Genomic DNA, 9,582 nt, shown 5'->3' on the forward strand with positions numbered 1-9,582 from the left:
TCCTGAGCTGGTGGGGAACAGGGAAAGGCCCTGCAAGATACCTAGGCCCACAAACAAAAGAAATGGGTTCTGCCCACGGGGCCCGAAGATTGAGTAGACGGAAAGCGGGGACGCTGCCCCCCGCCCCAAAGGCCGGGACACCGGGCGACGCGCACCGGGCCTCTCACGCTGGAGCCGGTGTGCGGGGTCGGCGCGAGCGCGCGCGGGGTCTCACGCGGCTTGGCAGCGCGGTGCGCATGCTCAGTCCGGTAGCTCTCCGGGCGGGGCGGGGGAGCCAGCGCTCCGAGGCTGGGGGAGGAGCGCTCACGCAGCCGCCCCTGACTGGAGCGGTCTCGGCCGCTGCTGCAGCGCTCAGCTCCCGGGCCCTGCCGAAGCCGGGTCTAGCATGTGCCGCGGCTCCCCCGCGGCGGCGGCGGCGGCTCCTCTGCAGCAGCCTCAGCAGCAGCGGCCGCCATGGCCAAGGGCAGCGTGGAGCTCACCCGCGAGTTGCAAGGTACGAGGCTGCCTCGGTCTCTGGGATGCCCCATCCGGGAGCATCCCAGACCCAGCGCGTTCCTCCCCGCGGTGCACCCCAGCCTGGTGCCTCACCCCCTACCCACCCACCCCACCCCATGCACCCCGGCTCCAAGGCAGCCCCTGAATCCCAGTCTGGGCATCTCTGTCCCTGTAGTATCCTCCGCTACCCGCCTTGCCTCACCCGGTCAGGACCTTCCTGTCCCAGAGCCACTCGTCCCACCCTTCAGTGACAGGTGCAGTTCCCTGGCGCTCCCTGGGGCTGACTCTTGGCGTTCCTGACCCACCCTCAGAGAAGCGTCCAATCTCCCCTCTAGAGAGTCCCCGCTTCTCCCGCCGGGCGGGGCCAGGCCCTCCCCTCCCGGCGATGGGAGCTGCCCCTGGTCCTGACCACTGCGTGGCTTAACACCCTCCTCCTCCTGGCCCCGCCCCGGAACTGGCCCTGAAGGGTCCCTTAGGCTCTGGGCAGCGCCCAGGCCAGTGGGGCAAAGAAGAGGGTCAGGGAAGAGGCCCTGGATCGGAGCTAAAACCAAGAGCAGGAGAGTCTCTGCAGCTCGCCTCCCACAGCCCCTGTCCCAGTCTACCCCCTTCTCACTACCCACTACCCACACGTCAAGGCCTCTCCCGTTTGCATGGCTCTCAGAACCACCCAGCATTGCCACAACCCTGACCCCCAGAGACAGGAACACAGGCTAGACCACGCAGAGCTCAGGATGCTCATGGATGCTCAGAGGCATGCTGCACTGTGGTGATCTCCCACACCTGCACACACACACAGCACAATCATGAGATGTGTGTAACACACCTTCACAGAGATGGCACCCCAGCACATGTGTGCATACATACACACACACTCACACACACACACACTATATCTGGGTGGCTCAGCCAGCAGATGGGTATGGGGCTCATTTAAACATTAATTCCTCTCCCTGCCCAACACACACAGAGGAACTGTCTGGCTCTGTGCCCCTTCCACATCATACTCATTCACATTTACCTGTCCCCACCAATGCCACACTCAGGCTCCCTGACATCTCCAGGAGGCATGCACACTCATAGTAAAGACAGACATTCACACCCAGACCACCTAGAATATAGTCAAAGGGACACCCCACACCCCCACACACTGACTCACTGTGTATGTGTCAATGGCTGTTGTAGTGCATGGGTTGGAAAAATTCTTCACACCCTCAGAAGTGTAAGACACACCCTCCCACAGACAGTCAGCAACTGTCCCCTGACTCAGGGACATCAGGAGCCGGAGTTTTCTCCACACCCTACTCCCTCTCTGATAGGAAGAGAAAAGTCGAAAAAGAGAGAGTATGAAAAGTCACCCAAGAAGGAAAGGCCTCTGTCCCTGTCCTCCTTTCTCTGTCTCTCTGTTTCTCTTCCCATTTGACCCTGACTCTGCCTCTATCTGGAGATCCCTGGGAGGTGGAGGTGGCCAGGGTAAGGGAAAGCTCTGAGCAGGCCCCCACCCACCCTCAGACAGCATCCGGAGGTGCCTGAGCCAAGGGGCTGTGCTCCAACAACATCGTGTGAAGTTGGAAACAAAGCCCAAGAAGTTTGAGGACCGAGTGCTGGTGAGGGCACTGGGCATGTGGGGAGTGAGGAGGTGGCTGGTGAGGGCAGCTGGCCAGTAGAGGGCAGGGAGCTGGTAGGGCAGAGGAGACAGAAGTGAGTGGTCACTGAAGAGATGAAACCTGGGAAGAGGAGGCAGGACTGGACTGGGTTGATGTCCAGAAGACGTCTAGGACACGGCATCAGGTTGGGGGGTACTCCATGAGCAGAGATGAAGGGCTTAAGGAGGGCAGAAGCACCAGGGCCCAGCAGCCACCATGAGCTACTGATATTCTTTTCCTTTCTCTGCAGGCCCTGACCTCCTGGCGCCTCCACCTCTTCCCCCTCAAAGTCCCAGCCAAGGTAAGTTGGGCTGAGGAGGAGGAGAGCACCTGTCATGCTCCCTACCTCCCAAGCCTGGCAACCCAGGTACTTACCAGGAGCTGAGCATCTCCATCCCTCCTAGGTGGAGAGCTCCTTCAATGTCCTGGAGATCCGTGCCTTCAACACGCTCAGTCAGAACCAGGTGAGTACCAGGGCTCTGGGCCTCACTACTGAGCCAGCTGAAGGAGGGAGCAGAGAGGAGGGAGTCTGAGACTCTGAAACTTCCTCTCCTCCAGATCCTGGTGGAGACAGAGCGTGGCATGGTGAGCATGCGGCTGCCATCAGCTGAAAGTGTGGACCAGGTGACGCGCCATGTGAGCTCTGCCCTGTCCAAGGTCTGCCCTGGCCCTGGGTGAGTGGCAAATGAGGGATCTCTTAAGGGGATTAGATGAGAGGGAGACTTCTCCTTCCCTTCCTCCTTCCCCTGGACCAGGGCCGAGAAGAAGGAGAGCTCTCGTGTCCCCACTCCTGCTTTTTCCTGGGATGCAGGAGCTATAATGTGTGAAGAATTAAGAGCCTCTTTCCAGCCCTCTCTGGGATGACTTCTTTCTTTTCCAGGTGTTTAATCCGGCGTGGAAACGCAGACACCCCAGAGGGTCCCCGAGACACGTCCCCCAACTCTGAGACTTCAACATCTACCACCCACAGTGTCTGTGGTGAGCAGGGGCAGATGTGAGGAAAGTAGGCCCTAAACCATCTTGCCCCATGTCCAAAGCCCTTTGTGCATGGGGTGTTGCCTGGGCAGGCAGGGAGGGGCTTTGCCTGCCCTGAGGACTCCATAGCTCCCAGACCTCAGGAAGTTCATGGCATAACAAGAACAAAGAGCACTGGCACATAAAGTGACCTTGAATGTTCTTGAACCCCAAGCCTATTCCCCATCTCCTTACCCTCATGGAGCCAGCCCATCTCCTGCCCCACAGGTGGCTTCTCTGAGACCTATGCTGCTCTGTGTGACTACAATGGGCTACACTGCCGTGAGGAGGTTCAATGGGTACGTTGGGCAGGGGCCCCGTAGGGGACAGGTGGGGACTGGAGGGAGGGGGCCAAGGAGGAAGTGGGGAGCAGGTGTGAGCCAGTTCCACCTCTCCAAGGATGTGGACACCATCTACCATGCTGAAGATAACCGGGAGTTCAATCTTTTGGATTTCAGCCACTTGGAGAGCCGGTAAGCAGATGGGGCAGAGACTCTACCCTCAAATTCCTAGCTTCAGCCCAATCCCGGCCTTTCCCAGGAGCATCCTTCTGGTCCCACAGCCCCAGCTCTATTTCCCCAACTCCATCCCATCCCCATCAACCCATCTAGGTCTTCCCCAGCCCAACCACCCCATCCTTGGTCTCTTCTTTTCTGACCCAGCCACCTGTTCACCACTTTTCTGCCCCCTTCCATATCCCCACAGAGACTTGGCCCTAATGGTGGCAGCCCTGGCCTACAACCAGTGGTTCACCAAACTCTACTGCAAGGACTTGCGGCTGGTAGGAACTAGGAGGGGCTGGTGAGGTGGGAGGAGTAGTGTCCCCTTTGGCCCCTGATCGCAAGATCCCCTCTGTTCTCAGGGCTCTGAAGTGCTAGAACAGGTGCTACATACCCTGAGCAAGTCGGGGAGCCTCGAAGAGCTGGTGCTGGACAACGCCGGGCTTAAGACGTGAGGCCAGCCTCCTCTTTGGGCAGTAGTGCACCCTTGATATAGTTTTAGGGTCCCAGAGCCTCAGAGTATGATATAGGCCTCTGGACTACCTTATCCAGTGCCTCTCTTTACAGAAGAGGAGACTGAGGCCAAAAGAAGGCACAAAGCAAGTCGAAGGTCAAGCTAGGACTCAGACCCAGGCCTCTGACCCCCAGCTCCATGGCCTTTCCCCAGGGTGTTCCATGCCCCATCCTCTTTTTCTGTTAACTACCAGGCAGGGTGGGCTGCTCCAGTCTTGAGGACCCAAAGCTGACTTTTGTCTCAGCACAACTTCCTAAGGTGTGGAATGCCCCCAGGCACTCCGGAGTGGTGACAAGCTCCCTGGCAGGCCCTGAGCTGTTCCCCTGTTGTGGGGGCCTCTGACCATTGCAGCCCCCGCCAGGCAGGCAGGTAGAGGAGGAGGGGAAGCCCAAGGGCTGGGACATGGGGCTCAGCTCAGGACAAATCCTTCCTCCCCTTCCCTGAAGGGACTTTGTCCAGAAGCTGGCCGGGGTGTTTGGGGAGAACGGGAGCTGTGTGCTGCATGCCCTCACTCTGTCCCACAACCCCATCGAGGACAAGGGTGAGCCCCAGCCCTGAATCCTGTCCCCATCACAATGCAGACCCCTGTCCTAGCCCAGAGTCCAACCAGGTCTGAACTTGGGCTCTCCAGCAGCCCCCCTACCCTGATACCTTCATCCCTGACCCCAGGCCTGTATCCTACTCAAGTCCCCAACCTGACTTTGTGCCACCTGCGCCCACGGCCCTGCCTCTCACTGGGCCCATTTCTCTCTCCACTCCCCAGGATTTCTCAGTCTGAGCCAGCAGCTCCTCTGCTTCCCCACTGGCCTCACCAAACTGTGCCTGGCCAAGACTGCCATTTCCCCTCGAGGTATTCGCGCCAGGACCCCTGACCTCTGACCCTACCCCGGTGCTGCCTGGGGTTTTGAGCTCCAGAGTTACACCCACACACTCACACACCACCTCAGGGACAGAGGAATGAAAAGGAGCCACGTTTGGGGAGCGGGGAAGAGATGTACTGAGGGGAAGAGGTGGGGCTGGGGGCCAACCCAGCCCAGTGCCCGCTGTGCTCAGGGCTCCAGGCACTCGGCCAGACCTTTGGGGCCAACCCAGCCTTTGCCAGCTCCCTTCGATACCTGGACCTGAGCAAGAACCCTGGGCTCCTCGCCACGGACGAGGCCAATGTGAGTCCTCGGAACAGCCTCAGCCCCCTGCAGAAAGCACGCTCAAGCTTCAGGAGCTGGGAGGCCTTCTGCCCTAGGGTCCCCGGGGGTGGCGAGACTCTATCATCCCTTCCCCTGCAGCTCCTCTATCCTTCCTGCTGTAGGCCCTCTACAGTTTTCTGGCCCAACCCAATGCCCTGGTGCACCTGGACCTGTCAGGGACTGACTGCGCCATAGACTTGGTGAGGAGTTGGTGGGGGAAGCCCATCCAAGGTGATCTGGGGAGACCACGGTGGGCCTCTGTCTCACCCCCCATCCCTGAGTACACAGGTGGGCAGAGCTGTCTGGATGACTTCAGGTTCAGCTGAAGTATAAAGCAATGTCCGTAGTTCATATAATATGGCACTTTATCCAGGCCATAGGGTTGCGCTGGCTGTGCCTGAAGGCCAGCTGTTGCTCTATTCCCCAGCTGTGTGTCCTGGCACAGGAGCGTGTCCCGGGGGAATGGATGCTTTTCCTAACTTGAACAAGCCATCTTAGGAGTCAGTGGTGGCCCTGACTTTACACATCCACTGCCTGTGAGCAGCTCCATGCCCCTGGAAGCCAGACAGGAAGTAGACCCACGTTCCACAGGGGAGAAAACAGAGGCTTACAGAATCTGAGTGGGCATCAATAGCGGAGCTCACACAGGCCGACCAGAAAGTGAAGAGCCAGGAACTTCGATGGGGAGGGAGGAGGGGTCCTTTCCTGCCGCTCCTCCACCCTTTCCAGCTCACCTGAGACCCACCATGTCTCCCCACAGCTTCTCGGTGCCCTGCTCCACGGCTGCTGCTCCCACCTCACCTACCTCAACCTGGCTCGAAACAGCTGCTCTCACAGGTGGGAAGGAGGGGGAAGGGAGGACAGGGCAAGCCATGGCCAACCCCCTCCCTTGCTGACCCCAGGGGTCTCTCCACAGGAAAAGTCGAGAGACCCCACCAGCCTTCAAGCAGTTCTTCAGCAGCGCCTACACACTGAGCCACGTCAACCTGTCAGCCACAAAGCTGCCCCTGGAGGCCCTCAGGTCGGGTGGGTGCAGGGTTGGGGGGGCATCCAAGGGAGCCATGGGGAGCGGGGAGGGGTAAAGGAGGGCCTGCTGACCTTCCTCCACAGGGCGCTGCTTCAGGGCCTCTCCCTCAACAGTCACCTCAGTGACCTGCACCTGGATCTCAGCAGCTGTGAGGTGAGCCCCCAGTCCCCAGCCCCACTGCCCGCCCCCGACCAATGTGCATTTCTCGGACCTAAGTCAAACCCTGCCTCCATCTAGCCTCTGTGCTGACCCTCTTCAACCCCCTGACCTGGCCACACCACCACGTTCACCTCTCAGTCTGAGGTGTGGCCCTGTTTTCCAGAGGCCCTTCATTTTCAGTTTCTAGTATCTCAGTCCTTCAAGCTTTGGGGTGGGAGATACCAGACTTTTCCACCAGAGGGCAGGAGCAAGCTGTCTCAGGAATAGCTGACTTTCTGGCCAAAGGGAGGGAAGTGAGTCCTAGGGAAGGATCTGGGGTAGGGAAAGAGCCTCCCTGATTTTACACCCAGATCCTGGCATGACCTTGAGTCCTGGTGTGACTACTCTGATCTCTAAGTATTAAAGGTACCATATCCCCCACCCCAATCCTTGCCTTCCCCACCTCACCTTGTCCCTGCAGCTCCGCTCAGCGGGAGCCCAAGCCTTGCAGGAGCAACTGGGAGCTGTCGCCTGTGTAGGCAGCCTGGATCTGTCAGACAATGGTGAGTAGCAGTGCCTCTCTTCCCTGGGGCCAGAGGAGAACAGGGGCCTGGGGCATGCAGAAGCAGCCCTGAAGGGACACCAGTCAACCTCAGGCCTCAAGACCAGGCCCCTCTCATCTGCTCACCAGGGTTTGACTCAGACCTCCTGACACTGGTGCCCGCACTTGGCAAGAACAAGTCCCTCAAGCACCTGTTTCTGGGCAAGAACTTCAATGTCAAGGCCAAGTGAGGCCCCCTTTCCATGCCCACAGACCCTCGTCCCATCATTCACCCATCCTCTTGGCTCACCGAATTACCTCTGGCCACCTCTCTCCTCCTCCAATAGCATGACCCCAGCCCCTCCCCTCCTACTCTGAGCCCCGCCTCCCTGCAGGACCCTGGAGGAGATCCTCCATAAGCTGGTGCAGCTGATCCAGGAAGAGGACTGTGTGAGTGCCTGGGCCTGGGAGGGACCTGCAGTTGGAGGAGGCTTCTGGGACTGGGCCCAACCCCACCTTGCCCACACAGTCCCTGCAGTCCCTGTCGGTGGCAGACTCCCGGCTGAAACTTCGCACCAGCATCCTCATCAATGCCCTGGGCAGCAACACCTGCCTAGCGAAGGTGGATCTGAGCGGCAATGGCATGGAGGACATTGGGGCCAAGATGCTGTCTAAGGCCCTGCAGATAAACTCCTCCCTCAGGTGGGGCCCACACCAGGACTCCCTGACCTGGAGCCCCAGCCCCTCCCCATACATCCACAATCTCCCTGCTTGCCTTGATGCTCTGGACCCCAGCTTCCAGAAGACCCCCAGCCCCAGAACCATCTCTGACCAAGAGGATTGTGTCCCTGGCCCCTAGTAGGGACCCAGCAGGAGGGGTGCCAAACTGGTGCTTACCCTGCCCCCAGAACTATCCTATGGGATCGGAACAATACATCTGCCCTGGGCTTCCTGGACATCGCAAGGGCCCTGGAGAGGTGAGTAGACCATGGTCCTGCCCTGATCCAAGTCCCCTGCCTCCCTGTGCCTGGACCAGGCCTGAACAAATCTTGCCCCACCCCAGCCCCTTTGGCCTATTTGCACAGAAATTTTAGGAAGGGCCATGAAAGAGAGAAATGATGAGCAAGGGGGCTGGAGGGTGGCTCACCAACGGAGGAGGCAGGGGCCTCCCATCCCCACCTGTTCCCACCCAGCTGTGCCCCTGTGTCCCACAGCAACCACACATTGCGCTTCATGTCCTTCCCCGTGAGTGACATCTCCCAAGCCTACCGCAGTGCCCCTGAGCGCACCGAGGACGTCTGGCAGAAGGTGCAGGGTGCTGTCCTAAGCAGGGTGGAACAGCAAGGGGCATCGGGCAGCCCACATCCCTAGGCCCTGACCCACCACCCTCATCATCTCCAGATCCAATGGTGCTTAGTGAGGAACAACCACTCCCAGACGTGCCCCCAGGAGCAGGCCTTCAGGCTGCAGCAGGGCCTGGTGACCAGCAGCGCCGAGCAAGTAAACGTTTCCCTCTGGGACACAGGGGGCACACCTGGGGCATGCAGGGCACGGGTGTGATGTGAGAGAAAACTGAGTTGGGGAGCATGAAGAGGCACTGCATGGTGGTCCTTATCACTGGAATAAGGATGTGGGGAAGCATAAAGATAGGACAAGCAGGATATGGGTTTCAAACATATGTGGGTAAACACAGGAGTGCACAGAAATCCAGTAGCTCACCTGGGCATTCAAGAAGGCCATAGCAAGGGAGACCAGGCCAGCCAGCGCATCATCTCCACCACTGTCCGTGCCAACACCAGTAGCACCACCTAAGGGGTCCCACCTGTGAAGATGTGGAAGCAGGGGTCCCCTTGACACCCCTGCCACTGTGCTCCAGATGCTGCAGCGGCTGTGTGGACGGGTGCAGGAGGAGGTTCGGGCCCTGAGGCTGTGCCCCCTGGAGCCCGTGCAGGATGAGCTACTCTACGCTCGGGACCTCATCAAGGATGCCAAGAACTCCCGGGCGGTGAGCCCTCCACAGCCCACCCTTCCCCGCAGTCTAGAGAACCCAAGAAGGCCAACCATGCTAAGCCATGCCAGCCCTGCCCTGTGCATCTGCCTTCCTAGCCTAGGCCCCCCAGAGACCTAGCAAGTCCTGGTTCTGGCCTGCTAATCATAACCCCTTCCTTCTCCAGCTGTTTCCCAGCCTCTATGAGCTGGGCCACGTGCTGGCCAGTGACGGGCCTGTGCGGCAGAGGCTGGAATCAGTAGCAAGTGAGGTGTCCAAAGCTGTGGACAAGGAACTGCAGGCAAGTCCTGGAGGAAGGTGGAAGCCATGGTGGGAGCCCAGTGTTGACAGGTCCTAAGCCAAGAACTGAAGTCAAACTGCGGAGACTACTGGAGGGCCAGGAGGACAGGCACAGAGTCGAGACCACCCACAGTCCCACTGTGCCAAGGCATTGCTGCAATATGGGCTTGGGATTTTTTTCTGCTAGCTTTGTCCCTGAACTCTGACTGCCACCCTTTGCATATTTCTTTTTTTTTTTT

General features: G+C 59.2%; 1 protein-coding gene across 5 annotated transcripts in view; it reads left to right on the forward strand.

The window, feature by feature from the left end:
* The first annotated feature begins 300 nt into the window (after positions 1-300).
* CARMIL3 (capping protein regulator and myosin 1 linker 3) overlaps positions 301-9,582 on the forward strand; it is a 17,339-nt gene continuing 8,057 nt past the window's right edge. For 4 of the 5 annotated variants that reach the window (XM_017544648.2, XM_017544649.2, XM_037744330.1 and 1 more), the window contains exons 1-26: positions 303-493; positions 2,005-2,099; positions 2,389-2,439; positions 2,543-2,602; positions 2,697-2,812; positions 3,019-3,116; positions 3,381-3,451; positions 3,552-3,625; positions 3,858-3,933; positions 4,015-4,103; positions 4,613-4,707; positions 4,930-5,016; positions 5,220-5,329; positions 5,473-5,550; positions 6,111-6,187; positions 6,267-6,371; positions 6,461-6,530; positions 6,997-7,078; positions 7,207-7,303; positions 7,452-7,506; positions 7,586-7,758; positions 7,965-8,033; positions 8,271-8,364; positions 8,458-8,556; positions 8,933-9,061; positions 9,231-9,344. In XM_017544648.2, coding sequence (XP_017400137.1) covers positions 454-493; positions 2,005-2,099; positions 2,389-2,439; positions 2,543-2,602; positions 2,697-2,812; positions 3,019-3,116; positions 3,381-3,451; positions 3,552-3,625; positions 3,858-3,933; positions 4,015-4,103; positions 4,613-4,707; positions 4,930-5,016; positions 5,220-5,329; positions 5,473-5,550; positions 6,111-6,187; positions 6,267-6,371; positions 6,461-6,530; positions 6,997-7,078; positions 7,207-7,303; positions 7,452-7,506; positions 7,586-7,758; positions 7,965-8,033; positions 8,271-8,364; positions 8,458-8,556; positions 8,933-9,061; positions 9,231-9,344 — 2,304 coding nt within the window. In that variant the 5' untranslated portion in view covers positions 303-453. Of the gene's footprint in view, positions 494-2,004; positions 2,100-2,388; positions 2,440-2,542; positions 2,603-2,696; positions 2,813-3,018; positions 3,117-3,380; positions 3,452-3,551; positions 3,626-3,857; positions 3,934-4,014; positions 4,104-4,612; positions 4,708-4,929; positions 5,017-5,219; positions 5,330-5,472; positions 5,551-6,110; positions 6,188-6,266; positions 6,372-6,460; positions 6,531-6,996; positions 7,079-7,206; positions 7,304-7,451; positions 7,507-7,585; positions 7,759-7,964; positions 8,034-8,270; positions 8,365-8,457; positions 8,557-8,932; positions 9,062-9,230; positions 9,345-9,582 lie in introns of all 5 variants that reach the window. The other variant, XM_037744331.1, reaches the window with a different exon arrangement.

The sequence above is a fragment of the Cebus imitator genome, unplaced genomic scaffold (genome assembly GCF_001604975.1).
Source record: "Cebus imitator isolate Cc_AM_T3 unplaced genomic scaffold, Cebus_imitator-1.0 Scaffold170, whole genome shotgun sequence".
In the NCBI taxonomy this organism is placed as follows: Eukaryota; Metazoa; Chordata; class Mammalia; order Primates; family Cebidae; genus Cebus; species Cebus imitator.